Source organism: Anolis sagrei, chromosome X, assembly GCF_037176765.1.
Source record: "Anolis sagrei isolate rAnoSag1 chromosome X, rAnoSag1.mat, whole genome shotgun sequence".
Lineage (NCBI taxonomy): Eukaryota > Metazoa > Chordata > Lepidosauria > Squamata > Dactyloidae > Anolis > Anolis sagrei.
In genome coordinates, this window is record NC_090034.1 from 7915023 (window position 1) to 7938149 (window position 23127).

General features: G+C 45.4%; 1 protein-coding gene across 1 annotated transcript in view; it reads left to right on the forward strand.

Annotated features, from left to right (window-relative positions):
• Nucleotides 1-23127, forward strand: part of LOC137098020 (caspase recruitment domain-containing protein 11-like) — a 129625-nt gene that overhangs the window by 40474 nt on the left and 66024 nt on the right. Inside the window, exons 6-10 of the mRNA XM_067473717.1 lie at nt 7168-7320; nt 9168-9293; nt 11689-11883; nt 14670-14846; nt 17968-18019. Coding sequence (XP_067329818.1) covers nt 7168-7320; nt 9168-9293; nt 11689-11883; nt 14670-14846; nt 17968-18019 — 703 coding nt within the window. The remainder of the gene's footprint in view (nt 1-7167; nt 7321-9167; nt 9294-11688; nt 11884-14669; nt 14847-17967; nt 18020-23127) is intronic.

Sequence of the window (23127 nt, forward strand, 5' to 3'; positions counted from 1 at the left end):
CCTGGTCTTTCCTGCCTCTGGTGCAAAGCTATGGTTGTAAACTGTCGTAATCTTCATTCCTGTGAAGCTTAGGCTGGTTATAAGCTTCTGTTGTCCTTTGGACTGATGGTATAATAATACTGCTAAATACAGCAGGTGTTAGGAATGCCTGTTGGGATTGCTTGGACCTAGAATTCCAGACAATATCTAAGACTCTGTAGCTCTGCTGCAGAAAGAGGAGGAGTCTAGTAAGAGCTCTAGTAAGCTTCTGTTGTCCTTTGGACTGGTGGTATAATAATACGGTTAAATGCAAGTCAGTTTTCAACAGAGCACATTGTGATGGCATGTGCGAGCCTTTGGGAAAACTATATTAGAATCATAGAATCAAAGAGTTGGAAGAGACCTCATGGGCCATCCAGTCCAACCCCCTGCCAAGAAGCAGGAATATTGCATTCAAATCACCCCTGACAGATGGCCATCCAGCCTCTGTTTAAAAGCTTCCAAAGAAGGAGCCTCCACCACACTCTGGGGCAGAGAGTTCCACTGCTGAACGGCTCTCACAGTCAGGAAGCTCTTCCTCATGTTCAGATGGAATCTCCTCTCTTGTAGTTTGAAGCCCTTGTTCCGCGTCCTAGTCTCCAGGGAAGCAGAAAACAAGCTTGCTCCCTCCTCCCTGTGGCTTCCTCTCACATATTTATACATGGCTCACTCAGCCTTCTTTTCTTCAGGCTAAACATGCCCAGCTCCTTAAGCCGCTCCTCATAGGGCTTGTTCTCCAGACCTTTTATCATTTTAGTCGCTCTCCTCTGGACACATTCCAGCTTGTCAATATCTCTCTTGAATTGTGTTGCCCAGAATTGGACACAATAATCCAGGTGTGGTCTAACCAAAGCAGAATAGAGGGGTAGCATTACTTCCCTAGATCTAGACACTATGCTCTGGCTTTACTCAGGGTTTATATGTATACCTTCTGTTAAGATTAAGACCCTTTGCCAACACAGGCACTTTAGGCAAGGTGAAAAGATAACCAAAATGAATTTACTGAAACAAGATGAATAAAGGGTTAACTCCACCCGGGTCTATCACAAAGTAACTTAAAACAACACACTACAAAAGGAGAATTTGCTGGTTGCAGTCATCTTTCTGGAGTCTTTCCTGCCTCTGGTGCAAAGCTATGGTTGTAAACTGTCTTAATCTTCGTTCCTGTAAAGCTTAGGCTGGTTATAAGCTTCTGTTGTCCTTTGGACTGATGGTATAATAATACTGCTAAATGGAAGTCAGTTTTCAACAAAGCGCATTGTGAAGGCACGCCGAGTCCTTTGGGAAAACTATATTGTCTGGCTTTACTTGGGAGCTTTCTGATACCTCCTGTTAAGATTAAGACCCTTAGCCGACAGAGGCACTTTAGTCAAGGTGAAAAGATAACCAAAATGTGTTTACTGAAACAAGATGAATAAAGGGTTTACACCACCTGGGACTATCATAAGGTTACTTAATACAATACAAAAAGAGAATTTGCTGGTTGCAGTCAACTTTTTGGAGTCTTTTCTGCCTCTGATGTAAAGCAATGGTTAAAAACTGTTATAAGCTGCTGTTGTCCTTTGGACTGCTGGTATAATAATACTGCTAAATACAGCAGGTGTTAGGAATGCCTGTTTGGATTGCTTGGACCTAGGATTCCAGACAATATCTAAGCCTCTGTAGCTCTGCTGCAGAAAGAGGAGGAGTCTAGTAAGAGCTCTATACAGGGAAATGGAATAGATGAACTAAGACTGGCCTCTGAGGGGATTTTAAGCTTCACCCAAAAACTGATACATAGGAAGGTCTCTACACTATTGGGAAAGCCTATAAACAAGGGGAACTGAAGCAAAGGAGAGACAATACTTCACACACATGTGTAGATACAAGCATTATTTTTCAACCACTCTTAATCTGCCTCACACCTCTGCAATTTGGACACAGGAAGGTTAAGAAAATCATAGCCAAATTAATGTTCCTGTTGCTTCACAGCAGCCTCGTCCCTCCTGAAGCAGAAAGTGATGTGTTGATTTTCATAACCTCATTAAGATCCAAGCACCCCTTCAGCCGATCCAAGGACTGAGCTCTGTTTTAGGTGTGCTCTGCTGCGGAGTCTAGAGCGACGTTCTCTGATTCCCTTCTGCTTGGTTGTAGTCTTCCCAGGAGAGGCATTGTAAATAGTAATTTGGAAGGTTGAGAGCGTTAATCAGCATGACTTACTTGAGCTTAATCACTGGTTGGAAATGAGGCGGCTGAGAAATAGAGCTGTAATTAATTGGAGGTACACCTGACTGTGGGTGCAGGAGAGACACGACTGCACAATTACTCACACTCCCATAAGAGTACATCCAACTTCTATGTAAGCCTGGTTGCCATAGATTTGCAAGAAATCCCATCCAGGTTTCTCATGAAAGCCGTTGGCTTCTTTCCTCATGAAAGCCAGGTTGGCTGCTAGAGGAGCAAAGCAATTTACTATCTTTTTGGCAAGAGCATGGAGGACTTCACAAGACCAACCGAAGTTACAAAGCAAAGGCAAGGTGGCAACTTTTGCCTCTATTCCAGGTATAGAATAGTTGAATTTTAATTGAATATTGGGGATGTGGTATTGTCCCCCTCCCATAGTTGATGACCCCATGGAAGATGAGCTAGATAGTACACATAGCACTGTTCTCTAGTACATGCATAGGCTAACTTCAGCCCTACAGGTGTTTTGGACTACAACTCCCACAATTCCTTCAGTACGAGGAGAACACCCTTCAGTACATGGACGACATACCCATAGCAAAGGCATGAGCAAACTTTAGTTCTTCAGGCGTAAGCAGCGATGGGGGAAAGGAAGGGGCCTGAGGCTGTTAGGAATTGTGGGAGTTGGAGTCCAAAACACCCGGAGGGCTGAAGTTTGTTGGAGCATGCAAGGAATCAGTTAATGTGTGTGTGTCCACTGTAAAATAATATGCGTGAAGCGGATTGGTTGGGCAATGGCCAGGGAGCAGGCTGAGCCTGGGACTTTTGGATACTGTTACATTTTTGTTCAGGCTTAAGCTATGCAGGTGGAGAGATAGACAGTTTGAAGAGAGAAGCAGAGAGAGAGACAGAGTTTGGAGTGTACTCTTGCTTCATGAGCTGCTGAAGGAATTTATCTACATGGACAGAGAAATATCATTTTAAATCTCTCATAAAAGGACATTATGTGAGTTGTTGCAACTGATCACATTGTACATATGTTGTTCTGGATTTATGAAGAGTAAGCTACTTCTTCTTTACTGTTTACCTGCATGGCATATTTTCCTTCTCTGGCAAGGCAGTGTGTGGGCTATTTATTTATCTATCGTGTCATCAGCAACCAGACCATTGTATTACATTTCTAACAGAACAAAACAAACAAACAGATTTAAAAAACACAAATTTTGCAAACTTGGTAGTTGATTAAATGTCCTTTGACCAGTATCTGGCCCCTTGGAGTGCCTCTGGTGTTGCCGCAAGAAGGTCCTCCATTGTGCATGTGGCAGGGGTCAGGTTGCATTGCAGCAGGTGGTCAGTGGTTTGCTCTTCTCCACACTCGCATGTCGTGGATTCCACTTTGTGGCCCCATTTCTTAAGACTGGCTCTGCATCTCGTGGTGCCAGAGCGCAGTCTGTTCAGCGCCTTCCAAGTTGCCCAGTCTTCTGTGTGCCCAGGGGGGAGTCTCTCATCTGGTATCACCCACGGATTGAGGTGCTGGGTTTGAGCCTGCCACTTTTGGACTCTCACTTGCTGAGGTGTTCCAGCGAGTGTCTCTGTAGATCTTAGAAAACTATTTCTTGATTTAAGTTGTTGGCGTACTGGCTGATACCCAAACAAGGGATGAGAGGGAGATGTCTCTGCCTTGGCCGTTTCACTATTGGCTGCTACTTCCTGGCGGATGTCAGGTGGTGCAATACCGGCTAAGCAGTGTAATTTCTCCAGTGGTGTAGGGCGCAGACACCCTGTGATAATGCAGCATGTCTCATTAAGAGCCACATCTACTGTTTTAGTGTGGTGAGATGTGTTCCGCACTGGGCATGTGTACTCAGCAGCAGAGTAGCATAGCGTAAGGGCAGATGTCTTCACTGTGTCTGGTTGTGATCCCCAGGTTGTGCCAGTCAGCTTTCGTATGATATTGTTTCTAACGCCCACTTTTTGCTTGATGTTCAGGCAGTGCTTCTTGTAGGTCAGAGCACGGTCCAGTGTGTGGGCTGACCAATCGTGAACTACACATGGTTTATTTTACATTACGCCACAAAGTTTGCCCATGCCTGCTCTAGAAGAGGGAAACATTAGAGAGAATAAGAAATTGGGGATTATTGTTTCTGCCCTCCAACATTTGCCCCATTCTGACCAAGAATAGGGACTGGATTATGTGAATAATTGCAGGTCTTTACTTTTCATCCCTCCCATAGCAGATCTAATAAAATATTTCCTGGGTAAGTAACATTTGGGGCTGAATAAATCCCACCAAACCCAGTGGGTCATGCCTTTCTGTAAACATAGAAGCATGCTATTTGTAGGGCTCAGATCTGAGATTTCACAGAGAATAGTGGTACATGTGAGAGAGCGTTCTACAATTTCTTTTTTCTCCTTTTCCTTTTGCATGTCAAGTGTCTGTACCTTTTGACTCCCGGTTTATGAAAATTATTTTTGGACAGCAAATTACTTAAAGGCAGAATGGGGAAAGCTGGCTGCAGCCAAGAAGAAAACATTTGTTCTAGTCATCAGTGGTGATGACTCCAGGCGAGGATTTTTCGATTATTCAGAGCATGTTGCCCTGAAATGGCTCCACGTGTCATAAAAACATCTCTTGTCAAGGAGCAGACGCAAAGAAAACCAAATGCAATTCTGTGGAAACATGCCAGGCAGAGAAGTTGTTTGCACATAGAGTTTGGAAAGAAATGAACAAGCACCATAAGAATGTCTTACACTAGACAGCACTTGCAACTTCCTCCTCGCCATTCCTAATGGTCTCTCTTGGTGGCATGTCTCTATCCTAATCTCCTAGCCCAGCTTTTCTCAGCCTGGGAGTCGGGACTCATTGGGGGGGGGGGGGTCATGAGAGGGTTTCAGAGGGGTCACCAAAGACCATCTGAAAACTACATATTTCTGATGGCAGTGCCAGGAGATTTTAACTCTTTTTCTTGCACTGCTAGTTTGTATGAATTTATTTAAGCCATGCGTTTTGCATTCAGGTAGCTTCCCCAAGTTGCAGTCATAGGGCCAGCAACCTGGCAATCATCACTCTGGACCGTGCTCTTACCTACAAGAAGCACTGCCTGAACATCAAGCAAAAAGTGGGTGCTGGAAACAATATCATACGAAAGCTGACTGGCACAACCTGGGGATCACAGCCAGACACAGTGAAGACATCTGCCCTTGCGCTGTGCTACTCTGCTGCTGAGTACGCATCTCACCACACTAAAACAGTGAATGTGGCTCTTAATGAGACATACTGCATTATCACGGGGTGCCTGCGCCCTACACCACTGGAGAAATTACATTGCTTAGCTGGTATTGCACCACCTGACATCCGCCGGGAAGTAGCAGCCAATAGTAAAAGGACCAAGGCAGTGACATCTCCAGCTCATCCTCTGTTTGGGTATCAGCCAGCACTTAAATCTAGATGTAGTTTTCTAAGATCTACAGAGACACTCGCTGGAACACCTCAGCAAGCGAGAGTCCAAAAGTGGCAGGCTCAAACTCAGAACCTCAACCAATGGCTGATTCCAAATGAGAGACTCCCCCCTGGGCACACAGGGGACTGGGTGACTTGGAAGGCGCTGAACAGACTGCGCTCTGGCACCACAAGATGCAGAGCCAACCTTCAGAAATGGGGCCACAAAGTGGAATCCTCAATATGCGAATGTGGAGAGGAGTAAACCACTGACCACCTGCTGCAATGCAACCTGAGCCCTGCCACATGCACAATGGAGGACCTTCTTGCAGCAACACCAGAAGCACTCCAAGTGGCCAGATACTGGTCAAAGGACATTTAACCAACTACCAAACTCACAAATGTTGTATTTTATATGTTTGTTTGCTTTGTTCTGTTAGAAATGTAATATAATTGACTGGTTAATCTGACACGACAAATAAATAAATCATTAGAGTCTTTAGACCCGCCCCTTTTCCCAGGGTTTTGGAGGCAAAGGAGGATATTTGTTCAGTCTCACTGTTTGAAGCCTAACAGCAGGATGTGTGGGATTGTCTTTCCCACCTGCACAAAGGCTTCACTTCTCGCAGCTTTGCTGAGGGGAGTAAAGGGATAGTCCCACAGCTTTTGCTGGGGAAATACTGCCAGCCTTTGCTTGGGCAACAGGACAGTTCCTACAGCCTTCGTGGAGTAATCTAAAGGACACCTTTCAGCTTGGCAGATCTACAGAAATCTTGTCTGGTAAGGGACCACTCGGGCTATCCAGAAAGTAGCTTGGAGCCAGGAGTAGTGGCCTCACACCAGCAAGGTAAAGAAAGATTGCCCAGGGAGGGGTCAGAAGATTTCCCTAAGGAAGAAAGGAACAATTTACCACCAGTTGCCTGCCCTTGATAGCAGATTGAGGAAGCTACCGGTTTTCCAAGGTTATAAAGTGTTTAATTCATTTGTTTGAAGATTTAAGCCCAAATAAAGAACTTTGTTGAACTTATTTTGAGCCTCAATAGAACTTTGTGTTGGGAAATCCAAGGGGCCCTTCAGCTGAGGCACCCCGTTGGGCATACAGAAGGCACATCCTGTAAACAGACATTATTTCAGGCCCAGCGTGCGACAGCACAGATGGTCTTAGGATCCCCTTTAGCAGAGAAGGCTGAAGATCTCTCTGCCTGTCTGTCTCTTCCTTTTTGGAAACAGACGGCGAATCCTCCCACCAAAAGCCCTCCTCCGCTGTGATTGGCCAGCCTCTCAGCAAAAGGGAGGGCTGTTTCTAAAAGCATTCTCTCCTGACGTTTCACCTGCATCTATGGCAGGCATCCTTAGAGACTTCACAACCTCTGAGGATCCCTGCCATAGATGCGAAACATCAGGAGAGAATGCTTCTGGAACACGGTCAGACAGGCTGAAAAACCTACAACAACCCAGTACTCATCTTTTTTCACTGCCACCTCTCTGTTTACCTGAGATTCTAGGTTCCTCAGTTTATATCCTCTACAATTGCTTATGTGTTACAGGCTGGAGAACCCAGCTTGCCAGATTCAGACAAGGCCATTTTGGACATCCTAGAGCATGACCGCAAAGAGGCACTAGAAGATCGACAGGAGTTGGTCAACAAGATCTTCAATCTCCAGGAAGAGATCCGACATGCAGAGGACCTGCGAGATAAGGTAAGATAAAGTAAGATTGGGCTGGGCTATAGCACACCTTGTGAATCACCAGCAATTATAAGATCTACCAACAGAAAGGTTGCCACTTCAAAGCCCCGGGTCAGCTCACTGTTTACCTAAGCAGTTCGAATATAGCTGAGAGAAATTAGATACTGCTAAAACAAGTGGAGGAGGTATTTTACACCATAAAGAAAAAGAACAGAAAATGCCTGGTGACCAAAAGGAAGGAGGAGGTCTTGATGGCTCTTCGTCATAGAGGATGGAGCAACAGCACCCCCCTGTGGCTAAATTCGAGCACAACCTCCAAGGTGCCAAAACCATTTAGGGCTTTATAGGCCAAGACCAGAACTTTGAATTGTGCCTGGTAGCAGACTGGTAGCCAGTGGAGCTGGTGCAACAAGGGAGTTGTATGCTCCTTGAGAGCCACTCCAGTTAGCAACCTGGCTGCCATCCGTTGGACCAATTGAAGCTTCCGGACAGTCTTCAAAGGCAACCCCATGTAGAGAGCGTTGCAGTAGTCTATACGGGATGTAACAAGACTGTGGACTACCGTGGCCAAGTCAGATTATTTATTTATTTATTTACAGCTTTTATATTCCGCCCTTCTCACCCCGCAGGGGAGTCAGGGCGGATTACAGTGTAGACATATATGGCAAACATTCACTGCCAATTTTTGACATACAAACATATACAGAGATAGACAGAGGCTATTTAACTTTTTCTGGCCGCCAGGGGAGCTGTCGCTTTCATCGTCCATCTGCGACGCTGCGACTTCCGCATTCCCCGCATGCTTCCTCGCTGGAATGCTTTGCTGGAGTCTTCTTTATGGCCTCATAAAACAGTTAATTTAGCCTCCCCACACTTTAAGGTGGTACCTAATTTTCCTACTTGACAGATGCGACTGTTTTCGGGTTGCAAAGGTCGACAACAGGCTACACACAATTGGTTGGAAACCCACTCCAACCCGGGCTGGACCTTTTGGACAGAGTGATCTTAATGCAGCTGACACTCAGCCAGCTGCGCCACAATCCCGGTGCCATTATTATTATTATTATTATTATTATTATTATTATTATTATTAGATGGAAACTGTAAAGGCAGGGAGACACAAAGAACCTTGGATTTTCTCTTGGAGAACAAATAGGCGGGTGTGTAGTTCTGTTCCCTTGAGTTGTCCATAGACAAGATCTCACAGTCCTCCTGAAAACCCAAAGATATGCTCCATTTGTCAATAGCAGCCTTAGATAGTTTTTTTGGATGCAAGAAATGCAAATATTTTAAATACAATGAGCTGATGTAATTGCCCTTGCATGCATTGATGTGCAATCTCCAGCCATTTTTTGTTATGGAAGGGAAGCATAGTATAGTGATAAGTTACCTTTTCTCCTTACTGACCTTCTCTTCCATTTGTCACCATGAAAGCTAACGGGAACAATCTTCCTTCTGCCCAGATAATGTGGTGTTGTGGCAACTCATGACCCCTGGTATGCCATCAGGTAATTCACAACTCTCTACAGTTGTGAGTCCCACAATAATAGACACAATAAACCTAAAGCAGGGATGGAGCAGAATATATGCAAGATATCCCTTGAGCCTCCCCTGTTGTGCTACGACTCCTCTCTGGTTAAGTTGACCTCATACCCAAATCCAGAATCAGGGGTTCATTCCCATAAGACCCTATGAATGGATTGATTGGATGACTCATGGTGCCATCCGTCTCCCTCCTGGCAACCAAGGCCAAACTCTGAGATGCGGTGATACATCAGTAAGGTTCTCTTCTTTGGCGTGGACCAGATGTTTATCGATTGCCCTTGATGCACTGTGTTTATTGATTGATTCATTTGTAGTACCTCGAGGAGAAACAGGAGCTGGAGCTGAAATGCTCAACTCTGGGGAAAGACTGCGAAATGTACAAACATCGCATGAACACGGTGATGATCCAGCTGGAAGAAGTGGAAAAAGAGAGAGACCAGGTATCTGGGAAATCACAAAGGGTGCTTGGGCAGGGTGGACAGGAAGGACATGGACAGGAAAGGCATTCTCCTGCTTCAGAGTTTCTTCTTCTCCGAACCAGAGGCGTTGGCAGAGGCGGCCCTAGGTAATTTTCAATGGTAAGCAAACAGTATTTTGGCCCCCCCCCCCCCCCAACCAATTATTGATATATATTTTCTGTTCGCCGTGGGAGTTCTGTGTGCCATATTTGGTTCAATTCCATCATTGGTGGAGTTCAGAATGCTCTTTGATTGTAGGTGAACTATACATCCCAGTAACTACACTTGCCGCACTTGCTCCCTTGCCTGGCCTGCTTTGGGTCCGGAGGCGTGCCTGAAGACCCCGGCATGTGCACCAAAAGTCACCTCTTCTCCTGACTTTCTCCTCAGCCATTGGGACCAAGAGAGAGAGAGAGAGAGAGGTGGAGATGCCCACCTTTCCTGAAGGTAGGCGCAAAAACAAAGGAGGGAGCGGAGGTGGGAGATACCTCCAGCTGGAGGGGCTCTCTCTCTCTCTCTCTCTCTCCCCCTCTTGGTCCCAATGGCTGAAGAGAAAGTCAGGATAAGAGGCGACTTTTGGTGCGCATGCTGGGGTCTTCAGACACGCCTATAGACCTGAAGCGGGCCAGGCGCGGTGGCTCCGCCCCTTGGCCCACTCGCGGATTGGGGAGAGGAGAGGAGAGGAGGCGGGTGCAGCCGGTCATGGGAGCCGGTCATGGGGAAGGGATCGACCGCAGAGAATGATTGAGCGGCGGCTCTGCTTGCGCACGGTGGCCGGGTGGAGCAGGAACGAGAGGGGCTAGGGTCCGGCCCCTTTGGGAAGAGGATCACCCGGCAGCGAGGCAAGAAAGCCGAGGCTCCCCCCGGACTGCTAGGGCTTGAGGCTCCCCCCAGACTGCTAGGGCTTGAGGAGCTGAGGGGGCGCTCCTCAAGTGGCAGTTGAGGGGTATTTACAGAGGCGCCTCTGCGCCCCTGGCAAAAAAAAGTGTTCTGCGACCGCTTACTTCGCGTAATGGACGAGCCACCCCTGGGCGTTGGATTCATTCTTCTGCCTCTGCTCCGATAGCATCGTACCAAATCCAAATTGGAGCAGGACTGAATGGAAACTCAGGAGCTATCAGAATGAATCTGGAATGTACTGCTTTGCATAAGCTGTATGTAAAATATTTCTATATTGAGCCTTTTGTGGCAAAAGTTGTGGGCAGAGAGAGGAAGTGATGTTTCCTCTTTGGAGAGGAAGGCATAGGAAGAACTTGACATCCGTGAGTGGAAGCCACTCCATTATCTATATAAATAAAAATGTAATGTTCGTTTGTGGGATTAACAGAACTCAAAAACCACTGGGTGAATTGACACCAAATTTGGACACAAGACACCTCTCAGGCCAACAAGAGACCATCACTCATAAAAACACTGAAAAACACAGCAGAAGGGACTAAAAAAACCCCCAAAAACATTACAACGCATGCGCAAAACCACATATATATACACAAACACACATATATATACACACATATATGCATATACACACACAAAACACATACGCAGAAAGGACGAAGGAAGGGAGAGAAGGAGGGATGGAAGGAGAGCAGGAAGGAAAGAGAGAAGGGTAGAGAAGGAAGGATGGGGAGAAGAAGGGAAAGAAAGAGGGAAGGAGAGAAAGAAGGAAAGAAAATTACAGAAGGAAGGAGGAAGAGGAAAAGAAAGAGGGAGAGAAGAAAGGAAAGAAGAAGTGAAGGAGAGAAAGAAGGAAAGAAAGAAAGGTAGAGAAGGAAGGAGGGAGAGAAAGAGGAAGAAAAAGAGGGAGATAAGAAGGGAAAGAAGGAGGGAAGGAGAGAAGGAAGGAAAAAAGAAGAGTAGAGAAGGAAGGGAGGAGAGAAGGAGGGAGAGAAAGCGGGAAGAAGGAAGGAAAGAAGGAAGGCTAGAGAAAGAAGGAAGGAGAGATGGAGGGAAAGGAGGGAAGGAGATAAAGAAGGAAAGACAGAAGGGTAGAGAAGGAAGGAAGGAAGGAGAGAAAGAGGGAGAGAATGAAATAAAAAGTGAAAGAGGGAAGGAAGGAGAGAAGGAACGAAAGAGAGAAAGAGGGAGGGAAGAAAGGAAGAGACATGGCCAGAATCACTGAGTTGTTGTAGGTTTTTCCGGGCTATGTGGCCATGTTCTAGAGGCATTTTCTCCTGACGTTTCGCCTGCATCTATGGCAAGCATCCTCAGAGGTAGTGAGGTGTGTTGGAACTAGGGGGAAAGGGTTTATATATCTGTGGAATGACCAGGGTGGGACAAAGGCTTCTTGGCAGAATGGGGTTGGACTGGATGGCCCATGAGGTCTCTTCCAACTCTTTGATTCTATGATTCTATCTGACTTGCTTTGCTTCCGAAGGCATTCCGTTCACGCGACGAGGCTCAAACGCAGTATTCTCAGTGCCTGGTCGAAAAAGACAAATATCGGAAGCAGATCCGGGAGCTGGAGGAAAGGAATGACGAACTCCGGATCGAAGTGGTTCGAAAGGAGGCCTGCATCATTAATTTGGAGTGCAAGCTGAGGCGCCTCTCCAAGGACAACGGCTACGACCAGGTAGAGTTCGAGGAAAGGATCACACTGTTCTCTCCCTCTCTCTCTCTTGCTGGGCAAGCTCATTTATACCTGGCATAGGTGGGCCATTGCTGGGATTCATGCACCTGGCAGAGCTCGTCAAAGCTTGACACCTTTCCTTCTGGACTGCCTCGTGACAGTGCCAGCAGCCTCTGCCAGCCTTCTCCTCTGGAATTGGCTGGCTTGTCTGGAGGTGACCCTGTAAACAGCTGACTGGGATCCAGGTGGCTGGCCATCATGCAACGTTCCTCGAGTTGAACTGTCATGTCACAGCATTGCTTCCATTCTGAAGGGTGTTGCTGCCCCGTGAAACCCAAGTGGAGAGAGCAATGGATTCTAGTGACAGGGAGGATGGCACAGAGGTGGGTCCGACTGTGGGCTTAGGATGTTGGCATCCATCCTGGCTGAGGAGCATTGCTTTTGGGTTTAAATGTCCATCTGGCATGCCTTTCGGTGTACAACAAAAAATAGAACTCAGGGGAAATTACCTTTTTGGACTGTCTTTCAGACACACTTAGCCAACATAACCATTTTTTGTGGGTTGTTGTAGGTTTTTTCGGGCTATATAGCCATTGTCTAGAGGTACTCTCTCCTGACATTTCGCCTGCATCTATGGCAAGCATCCTCAGAGGTAGTGAGGTCATAGATGCAGGCGAAACGTCAGGAGAGAATGCCTCTAGACCATGGCCATATAGCCCATGGCTGGAATCACTGGGTTGTTGTAGGTTTTTTCGGGCTATATAGCCATGGTCTAGAGGCACTCTCTCCTGACATTTCACCTACATCTATGGCAAGCATCCTCAGAGGTACTGAGGTCTGTTAGAACTAGGAAAAAGGGTTTATATATCTGTGGAATGACCAAGGTGGGACAAAGGACTCTTGTCTGCTGGAGCTAGGTGTGAATGTTTCAATTGACCACCTTGATTAGCATATAATGGCCTGACAGTGCCTGGAGGAATCTTTTGTTGAGAGGTGATTAAATGTCCTTGTTTGTTTCCTCTCTGTTGTTGTGCTGTTGTAATTTTAGAGATTTTTTTTAATACTGGTAGACAGATTTTGTTCATTTTCATGGTTTCCTCCTTTCTGTTGAAATTGTCCATTTTTTTCCTCCCAAGCTGTGGCTAAAATAATACTGTGTGAATACAGTAAATATATATTGCAATCCAATATTGTGGCACAGTAGGTTAAAGCGCTGAGTTGCTCAACTTGTTGACCGAAAGGTCGCAGGTTCCAATCCGGGGAGCCGGGTGAGCTCCCACTGTTAGACCCAGCTTCTGCCAACCTAGCAGTTTGAAAACATGCAAATGTGAGTAGATGAATAGGTACTGCTTCGTTGGGAAGGTAACAGTGCCCCATGCAGTCATGCTGGCCACACGACCTTGGAGGTGTCTAGGCTTTGAAACAGAGGCGGGATGGCCCTCTGTTGGGGGTGCTTTGAATGTGATTTTCCTGCTTCTTGGCAGAATGGGGTTGGACTGGATGGCCCACAAGGCCTCTTCCAAGTCAATTTTTTTTTGTCGTGTCAGGAACGACTTGAGAAACTGCAAGTCGCTTCTGGTGTGAGAGAATTGGCCATCTGCAAGGACATTGCCCAGGGATGCCCGGATGATTTGATGTTTTTATCATCCTTGTGGGAGGCTTCTCTCATGTCCCTGCATCAGGAACTGGAGTCGATAAAGGGAGCTCATCCGTCTCTCCCCGGATTCAATTCCAACTCATTGATTCTATGCTGAGGTAAACAGTAAGCTGAGCTCACAGTCGGTAGCTTATGCCAATCTGGGGTTTCAAACTGGCAACCTTTTGGTCAGTAGATCTTATCATTGCTGGTGATTTGTCAGCTGTGCTAAAGCCTGGCCCTTGGAGGTGTCTATGAACAAAGCCGGCTCTTTGGCACCACCCCCCGAGTCAGACACGACTGGACTTAATGTCAGGGGAAAACCTTTACCTTTAGCTATATTGCAATCCTCAGAATAACTGCATAGACTACTGCAACATGCTCTACGTGGGGCTGCCTTTGAAGACTGTTCGGAAGCTTCAAATAGTCCAGTGGACAGCAGTTCGATCTTTAAGTCCTCATATCGTGTCAGCTTTTCCAGTTGTTTCTCTTCAATTCTGCTGTCACCTGGGATTGGAACATTGATGATCCACACTCTGTTTTTTAACATGATTGTGAGGTCAGGAGTATTGTGCTCCAAAACTCTTGTCTGTCTGAATTTGGAAGTCCCAGAGGAGTTTGACGTGTTCATTTTCTGTAACCTTTTTAGGTTTGCGATCCCATCAGTTCTTTGTTGCAGGCAGATGGGATTTGTGGCACAAATTCCAATGAATCATCTGAGCAACGGTGTTGTGCCTCTGCTTGTAGCCTGTCTGCACGATCTTCTTGCAGCAGCTGAGGATGGGATCTATTGTTTCATCTACTTCCTTGCAGAGTCTACATTTGGGATCTGTCATTGATGGCATTGGCTCTAATGGCTTATTCTTGGGCTACCAGAATCAGGCCCTCCTTTGTCTCCCTTTTCAGAGTTCCATTTCTGAGCCACAGCCATGTTTTTTCTTTGTCAATAATTCAATAATTATTATTATTAGTATTAGTATTATTATTATTATTCCAAGCCCCTTAAAGCTGATCTTCCAACGAGCTAATACTAGCAAAGTTCTCCTTGAAGCAAACCCAAGATGATAATTCTGGAACTGTGGTCAATGAACTTTTGGAAAGTATTGCATTAGGAGGTAACGTTCATTGGATGTCTTCTTGCTCTTTCTTCCAGAGCTTACCAAGAAACCTGCCCCTCACTGTGATTTCTCAGACTTTGGAATCCCAAGGCCCCAAAACCAACGGCCAAGAGGCAGATGATTCCTCTACTTCGGAGGAATCTCCAGAAGACAGCAAGTTCTTCCACTCAGAGCAGCCCCGATTCAGAAGGATGAACTTGAAAGGCATCCAGGTACTGTCCAATCTGAGATGAGATTGCTGGAGTCAGGATGCGTGTCAGGAGCAACTTGAGAAACTGCAAGTTGCTTCTGGTGTCAGAGAATTGGCCATCTGTACCTATTTTACGGCATTGAATATTTGCCTTTTTATCTGATCACCATTGGGACTACCTTTACTTGCTTGTGCCAGAGTCTTTGCAGTTTGATATTATTATTATTATTATTATTATTATTATTATTATTATTATTATTATTATTTGAAACACAACAAGGTGAGTCCACCGCAGACAAGATCACTCTGCTGGCTGTTGTATTGGATCACACATTGGATACTTCCCAAGTGTCTAGGACTGTGTGATGTTTTGGTGAATCATGCGTGCAGATCCCAGTAAGGTGGCCTTCTGCAGCTGGCAGCTGGTAATTTTGTCAGCGCCGATTGTTTTTAAGTGCAGACCTAGGTCTTTAGGCACTGCACCCAGTGTGCCGATCACCACTGGGAACACCTTTACTGGCTTGTGCCAAAGTCTTTGCAGTTCGACCTTTAAATCCTCACATCGTGTCTGCTTTTCCAGTTGTTTCTCTTCAGTCCTGCTGTCACCTGGGATTGCAACATCAACGATCCATACTTTGTTTTTTAACACGATCGTGAGGTCAGGAGTCTTGTGCTCCAAAACTCTGTTAGTCTGAATTCGGAAGTCCCAGAGTAGCTTGACATGTTCATTCTCTGTAACTTTTTCAGGCTTGTGATCCCACCAGTTCTTTGTCGCAGTCAGATGGTATTTGTGGCACAAGTTCCAATGAAATATCTGAGCAATGGTGTTGTGCCTCTGCTTGTAGTCTGTCTGGGCGATCTTCTTGTAGCAGCTGAGGATTGTGCCAGAGTCTTTGCAGTTCGATCTTTACATCCTCATATCATGTCAACTTTTCCAGTTGTTTCTCTTCAATCCTGCTGTGGCCTGGGATTTTTATTATTATTATTATTATTCTACTGACAGAAAATAATAATAATAATAATAATAATAATAATAATAATAATAATAATGTTCATTTGTGGGATTAACATAACTCAAAAACCACTGGACGAATTGACACCAAATTTGGACACAATACACCTATCAGGTCAACTAGTGACCATCACTCATAAAAACACCAAAAAACACAGCAGAAGAGATTTAAAAAGCCAAAAACCAGAAATTACATTACAACACATGTGCAAAACCATACACACACACACACACACACATACATAAACACTCAAACAAATGTATACACAAATACACACACACACATATAAACTCACAAAACACATATACACAGACTGGGCCACAGCAATGTGTGGCAGGGTTCAGCTAGCAATAATAATAATAATAATAATAATAATAATAATAATAATCCCAGGTAACAGCAGGATTGAAGAGAAACAACTGGGAAAGCTGATATGATATGACGACTTAAAGATTGAATATTATTATTATTATTATTATTATTATTATTATTTATACTGGTACAACTGTACCAGGAACTCCAACGTCTTTTCCTTTCTTGAGTGTTTGCATGTATTCCAAAGTTCCATGCATTTTGCAATAAGGTGGCTTCCCTTGGTTTGCAATCATAGGGCCAATGACCCATCAATTATCATTATGTTCTTTAGTTCCGCCCCTTTTTCTGGGTTAAGGAGGGGAAAAGGGGAACCTCTAGTTCAGTTCACACAGAGAAGCCTTTCGTACAGGACGTGAATCTGTTCCACCTGTAGAAAGCTTCGTCTTTTACAGCTTTGCTGGGGGGATCCAGTCCCACAGCTCTACAGAGAACTACAGCATAGCCTTTGTTGGGGAATTTAGTTCCACAACTCTACAGCCAGCTCTTTGCTGGAGAAATACAGCCCCACGGTTTTACAGCCAGCCTTTGCTGGGAATTGAAAGCCTTCTTTCCTCTTGGAAATCTACTAAAGGACTCTGTTTTGTAAGAACCACTCGCGGCAGCCATAACGCAAATTGGAACCGGGTGTAGGGGCCCCACGCCAGCAGAGCTTAAGCCAGATTGCCCAGGGAGGGGTCAAGGATTTCCCTTGTAGAAGGAAGAAACAGTTTATGAAGCAAGTTGCCTGTCCCTTGTGGACAAGATTTAAGCAAGCCACCAGTTGATTCGAAGCCTTGAAGTATTTGTTTGATTTTTTGAAGATTTAAGCAACAATAAAAACTTTGTTGAACTTTCTAAGTCTTTAAAAGAACTTTGTGTGGGGAAATCCGAAAGGCCTCTCAGCTGAGGCACCCCCGGCGTCCCGTTAGACATTCGGAAAACATGTCCTGTCTACAGACTCTTTCACAGGCCCAACGTGTGACAGTGAAGTCAATACGGACTTTAGGAGGGTCTCCCCAGTAAGAGAGACCCCTAGGACCGCACCAAAGAGGGTCTGTGACCTTGGCGAGCCGTCCGAGAAGCCTGATTTCAGCAATTTTATTAAAATTAAAAATTGAAATGAGACTCTTGCTAAGGCGAAGAAGTGGCACCGAGGTTTATTGACCGATTTAACTGAGTCGGATGCAATTGCGGGGATAGCTCACCCACAAGCATGCCGGTACAAAGTTTGCAAGCATTTTTATAGACAGAACACATACAGAGATTTCAAATTTCCCGCCCGCCCTTCCCCGCCCGGCTTGTCGGTGATTGACTGCTGCCGTGTTTGGGGGGGGGGAGGGGGTGTTCGGCTTCAACAGCACATTTTTATTATTCCCTCCCCCCCCCCAAGTGCTTCCTTGAGCCCTAATTCCATGGCCAGTTGGCCATAATTGGGCAACTCTAAATTCCTTCATTACAAAGAGAGTATTTTCTTTCTTTCTCTCTCTTGTTAAGTAATTTTAGTAATTCTGTCACATTGGCTCCCTCCCCCCCCCCCCCCCCGCTTCCTGAAGTTGTTCCATCCCCTTCTGTTTGTGTAAATACAACTCCTGTTATTATTTCAAAATACGGGGATTTCGGTGTATATGATATCTGTCATCCTGTGCCACCTTCTCTGTTTCCTCCAAGGGAGGCACATGGAGCCCCTGCTTGGTGTTGGGAATGTGTGGGTGGTGTTTCTTCTGGGGGAACGCTAACACATGTCCCGAGTTCATTTTGATTTCTCTCCTCTTTCAGCTGCCAAGAATAAGATCCCCCGTCAGTGTGAGCAAGGCATCAGATTTTCAAGGTCAGCGGGAAAAAAGCCCACGTCCCTGTCGCCTTCGTCTTCCTCTTAATGCTCAAGCTGTTTAGCTTGTTCTCGTCAATGTTACCAGGCGGGGAAGCACAAAAATAGTTCCCCAAAAGGCGCTTGCAAATATAGTTAAGTTTCCCTTGAAATCAGAGCTTGAGGAAGTGGGTTTCTGGACTGGGATGCTCAAAATCCCCCATCCAGCGTGGCAAGAGGCCATGTCGGCTGGTGCACTTTAGTCCCAGAGGTCAGCTTGATACAGGGAAATACAGTGGGGGGAAAATGTATTTAGTCAGATACCAATTGTACAAGTTCTCTCTCTTAAAAAGATGAGAGAGGCCTGTAATTGACATCCTAGGTAGACCTCAACTATGACACACAACATGAGAAAACACATCCAGAAAATCACATTGTCTGATTTTTAACAAATTTATTTGCAAATTGCGGTGGAAAATAAGTATTTGGTCCATAACAAAAGTTCACCTTGATAGTTTGTTATATATCCCTTATTGGCAATGGCAGAGGTCAAACGTTTTCTGGAAGTCCTCACAAGGTTGGTACACACTGTTGCTGGTCTGTTGGCCCATTCCTCCATGCAGATCTCCTCAAGAGCAGTGATGTTTTGGGGCTGTCGCTGAGCAACACGGACCTTCAACTCCCTCCAAAAGTTTTCTGTAGGGTTGAGATCTGGAGACTGGCTAGGCCACTCCAGGACCTTGAAATGCTTCTTACGAAGCCACTCCTTCCTTCGTTGCCCTGGCGGTGTGCTTGGGATCATTGTCCTGTTGAAAGACTCAGCCACCTTTCACCTTCAGTGTTGATGGAAAGAGGTTTGCACTCCAAATCTCATGATACATGAGGTTGGGGGGGGGGCATGATGTTGCCCCATGCTTCACAGTAGGTATGGTGTTCTTTGGATGCAACTCAGCATTCTTTCTCCTCCAAACACGACAAGTTGTGTTTCAGCCAAACAGTTCTACTTTGGTTTCATCTGACCATATGATATTCCCCCAATACTCTTCTGGATCATCCAAATGCTCTCTAGCAAACTTCAGTCGGCCCCGGCTTAAGTAGAGGGACACGTCTGGCACTGCAGGATCTGAGTCCCTTGCAATGGCGTCGTGCGTTACTGATGGTAGCCTTTGTTATGTTGGTCCCAGCTCTCTGCAGGTCATTAACTAGGTTCCCCCGTGTGGTTCTGGGGTTTTTGCTCACTGTTCTTTATTTATTTATTTACTTACTTTATTTGTATACCGCACTCTCTCAGCCCGTAGGCGACTTACAGTGCGGTTTACAGCCAGGTCAATATACAAAGTGCACAACATTAGCATTTAAAACAGTAACTAAGGCAACTACATCAATATAACAATACATCAGTACATCAATATAACATCAATACATCCAAATAACTAATCCATCACGTCTCATCAATAAAGTCATAATCCGATCTCCTCGTCCATTATTCCAAGTTCCAAGATCAATCAATTGGTTGCACTGCTTAATTAAACGCCTGTTCAAAGAGCCAGGTCTTTACTCTTCTCCTGAACGCCAGCAGGGAGGGGGCCGATCTAATATCTGCGGGAAGGGTGTTCCACAGCCGAGGGGCCACCACTGAGAAGGCCCTGTCTCTCGGTCCCACCAGCCGTGCTTGTGAGGCCGGCGGGATCGAGAGCAGGGCCTCTCCGGACGATCTTAATGTCCTAACTGGTTCATAGGGGGTGGTGCGTTCGGACAGATAGGTCGGGCCAGAACCATTTAGGGCTTTAAAGGCTAAAGCCAGCACTTTGAATTGTGCCCGGTAGCAAATTGGCAGCCAGTGGAGCTGGCGCAACAGAGGAGTGGTGTGCTCCCTGAGTGCCGCTCCTGTTCACAACCTGGCTGCCGATAGTTGGACCATTTGTAGCTTCCGAGCAGTCTTCATAGGCAACCCCACGTAGAGAGTGTTGCAGTAGTCTATACGGGATGTAACCAGCGCGTGGACTACCGTGGCCAAGTCAGACTTCCCAAGGTACGGGCGCAGCTGGCACACAAGTTTTAACTGTGCGAATGCTCCCCTGGTCACCGCCGAAACCTGGGGTTCCAGGCTCAGCAATGAGTCCAGGGTCACTCCCAAGCTGCGAACCTGCGTCTTCAGGGGGAGTGTAACCCCGTCCAACACAGGCTGTAACCCTATGCCCTGTTCGGCCTTACGACTGACCAGGAGTATCTCTGTCTTGCCTGGATTCAGTTTCAATTTGTTCGCCCTCATCCAGACCGTTACAGCGGCCAAGTACCGGTTCAGGACCTTGACAGCCTCCTTAGTTACTGATGGTAGGGGTGATGATTTTGACCCCACGGGGTGAGATCTTGCGTGGAGCCCCAGATTGAGGGAGATTCTCAGTGGTCTTGTATCTCTTGTATCTCTTCCATTTTCTAATTCTTGATCCTTCACTCCAAGCTGCTTGCCTATGGCAGATTCAGTCTTCCCAGTCTGGTGCAGGGCGATCATTTTGTTTCTGGTGTCCTTCGACAGCTCTTTGGCCTTCACCATTGTGGAGTTTGGTGTATGACTGCTTGAGGTTGTGGACAGGTGTCTTTTATACTGAGAACAAGTTCAAATAGGTGCCATTACTACAGGTAATGGGTGGAGGACAGAGAAGCCTGTCTGTGAGACCCAGAAATTTTGCTTGTTTGTAAGTGACCAAATATTTATTTTCTACCATAATTTGCAAATAAATTTGTTAAAAATCAGACAATACGATTTTTCTGGATGTGTTTTCTCATGTTGTCTCTCATAGTTGAGGTCTACCTATGATGTCAATGACAGGCCTCTCTCATCTTTTTAAGTCGGAGAATTTGTACAATTGCTATCTGACTAAATACCCTTTTCCCCACTGTATTTGAACCAAGACTCCTTCCCACCTCAGGACTCTTCTCATATCAGATTGCTCTGGTTCTGAGTCCAAATCAATCCAAGAGCCAAAGCCTTTGAGACTTCTGTGTAAAGAGACTCTTACCACCAGTCCCAGCAGAGAGTGGGATAAGCAGAAACCGAGAGAGCATTTTGAAGCAAATTAATTGCCATCTGTCTCCTGGTGCTCAGGTGGCAGATGTGATTAAGCAAAGAATTCCTTATCGCATCTTCAAAATGACCTGTTGGATTTGTGTTGATCGTTGGGTTTGGGGAAATCATTCACTCAAGAGCAGGATTTGAAATAATAATTACATACTTCTGATAAGATATATTGCCGAAGGCTTTCATAGACGGAATCACTGGGTTGCTGTGAGTTTTTCAGGCTGTTTGGCACATGTTCCGGAAGCATTCTCTCCTGACGTTTCACCCACATCTACGGCAGGCATCCTCAGAGGTTGTGAGGTCTGTTGGAAACTAGGCAAGAGAAAGAACACTTGTCTGCTTGAGGTATGTGTGAATATTGCAATTGGCCACCTTGATTAGCATTATGTCGTGCTGTTTACTTTGTATGTTTTGGTGATGTTGTTTGGAAACCGCCCTGACAGAGCAGTATAAAGATTATTATTATTATTATTATTATTATTAATATTATTAATATTATTTTACTGACACAAAAGCACAGTATGAAACTGCAAATGAGATCTCTATGCTGGATTTCGTATCACAAAATCACAAGCTGAACACTTCCCAAGCATCTAGGACTGTGTGATGTATTTTCGAATGATGCGCACAGATCCAAGTAAGGTGGCCTTTTGCAGTTGACAGATCGTGATTTTATCGATGTTTATTGTTTTCCAATGCTGGCTGAAATCTTTTATTAATAATAATAATAATAACAACAATTGTTATTATTGAATGGTCTTGCAGCTTCAAAGCCCGGCTGTTTCCTGCCTGGGGGAATCCATTGTTGGGAGATGCTAGCTGTGAAATAATGTCCAGGGTGGGATAAAGAACTCTTGTCTGCTTGAGGCAAGTGTAAACATTGCAGTTGACCACAATTAGCATTCAATGGCCTGTACTTTCAAGGCCTAACTGGTTGCTGCCTGGGGGAATCCTTTGTTGGGAGGTGTTAGCTGGCCCTGATTGATTCTTGTCTGGAATCCCTCTGCTTTTTGAGTCTTGCTCTTTATCTACTGTTCTGATTTTAGAGGGTTTTTTTTTTTAATATCTGTGGAATAATGTCCAGGGTGGGAGAAAGAACTCTTGTCTGCTTGAGGCAAGTGTAAACATTGCAATTGACCATGTTGCTTAGCATTCAATGGCCTGCAGTTTCAAATCCTGGCTGCTTCCTGCCTGGGTGAATCCTTTGTTGGGAGGTGTTAGCTGGCCCTGATTGTTTCCTGTCTGGAATCCCTCTGTTTTTTTAGTCTTACTATCCTGAGTTTTTAAAATACTGGTAACCAGATTTTTGTTCATTTTCATGGCTTCTTCCTTTTGTTGAGACTGTCCACATGCTTCTTATGGATTTCAATGGCTTCTCTGTGTAGTCTGACATGGTGGTTGTGAGAGTGGTCCAGCATTTCTGTGTTCTCAAATAATATGCTGTGTCCAGGTTGGTTCATCAGGTGCTCTGCTATGGCTGACTTCTCTGGTTGAATTAGTCTGCAGTGCATTTCATGTTCCTTGATTTGTGTTTGGGTGCGACGTTTGACGGTCCCTGGGTAGACTTGTCCACAGCTGCATGGTATCTGAGCCAGCTAACACCTCCCAACAAAGGATTCCCCCAGGCAGCAACCAGCCAGGCTTTGAAACTGCAAGCCATTCAATCAGAGGTGGCCCTAGGTAATTTTCAACAGTAAGCAAACAGTATTTTGGCACCCCCCCCCCCCCCCCACAACCAATCACTGATATGTATTTTCTGTTTGTCGTGGGAGTTATGTGTGCCATATTTGGTTCAGTTCCATCATTGGTGGAGTTCAGAATGCTCTTTGATTGTAGGTGAACTATACATCCCAGTAACTACAACTCGTATATGTCAAGGTCAAAATCAACAATACTGCAAATGCTTACTTTGCGTAATAGGTTGAGCCGCCCCTGCATTTAATGCTAATCAATTATTATACAATTATATTCAATATTATAATTATAATTATATATTTACATTACATGTAATATTACTAAAAAATATTACAATATAATAGTATAGTGCAAT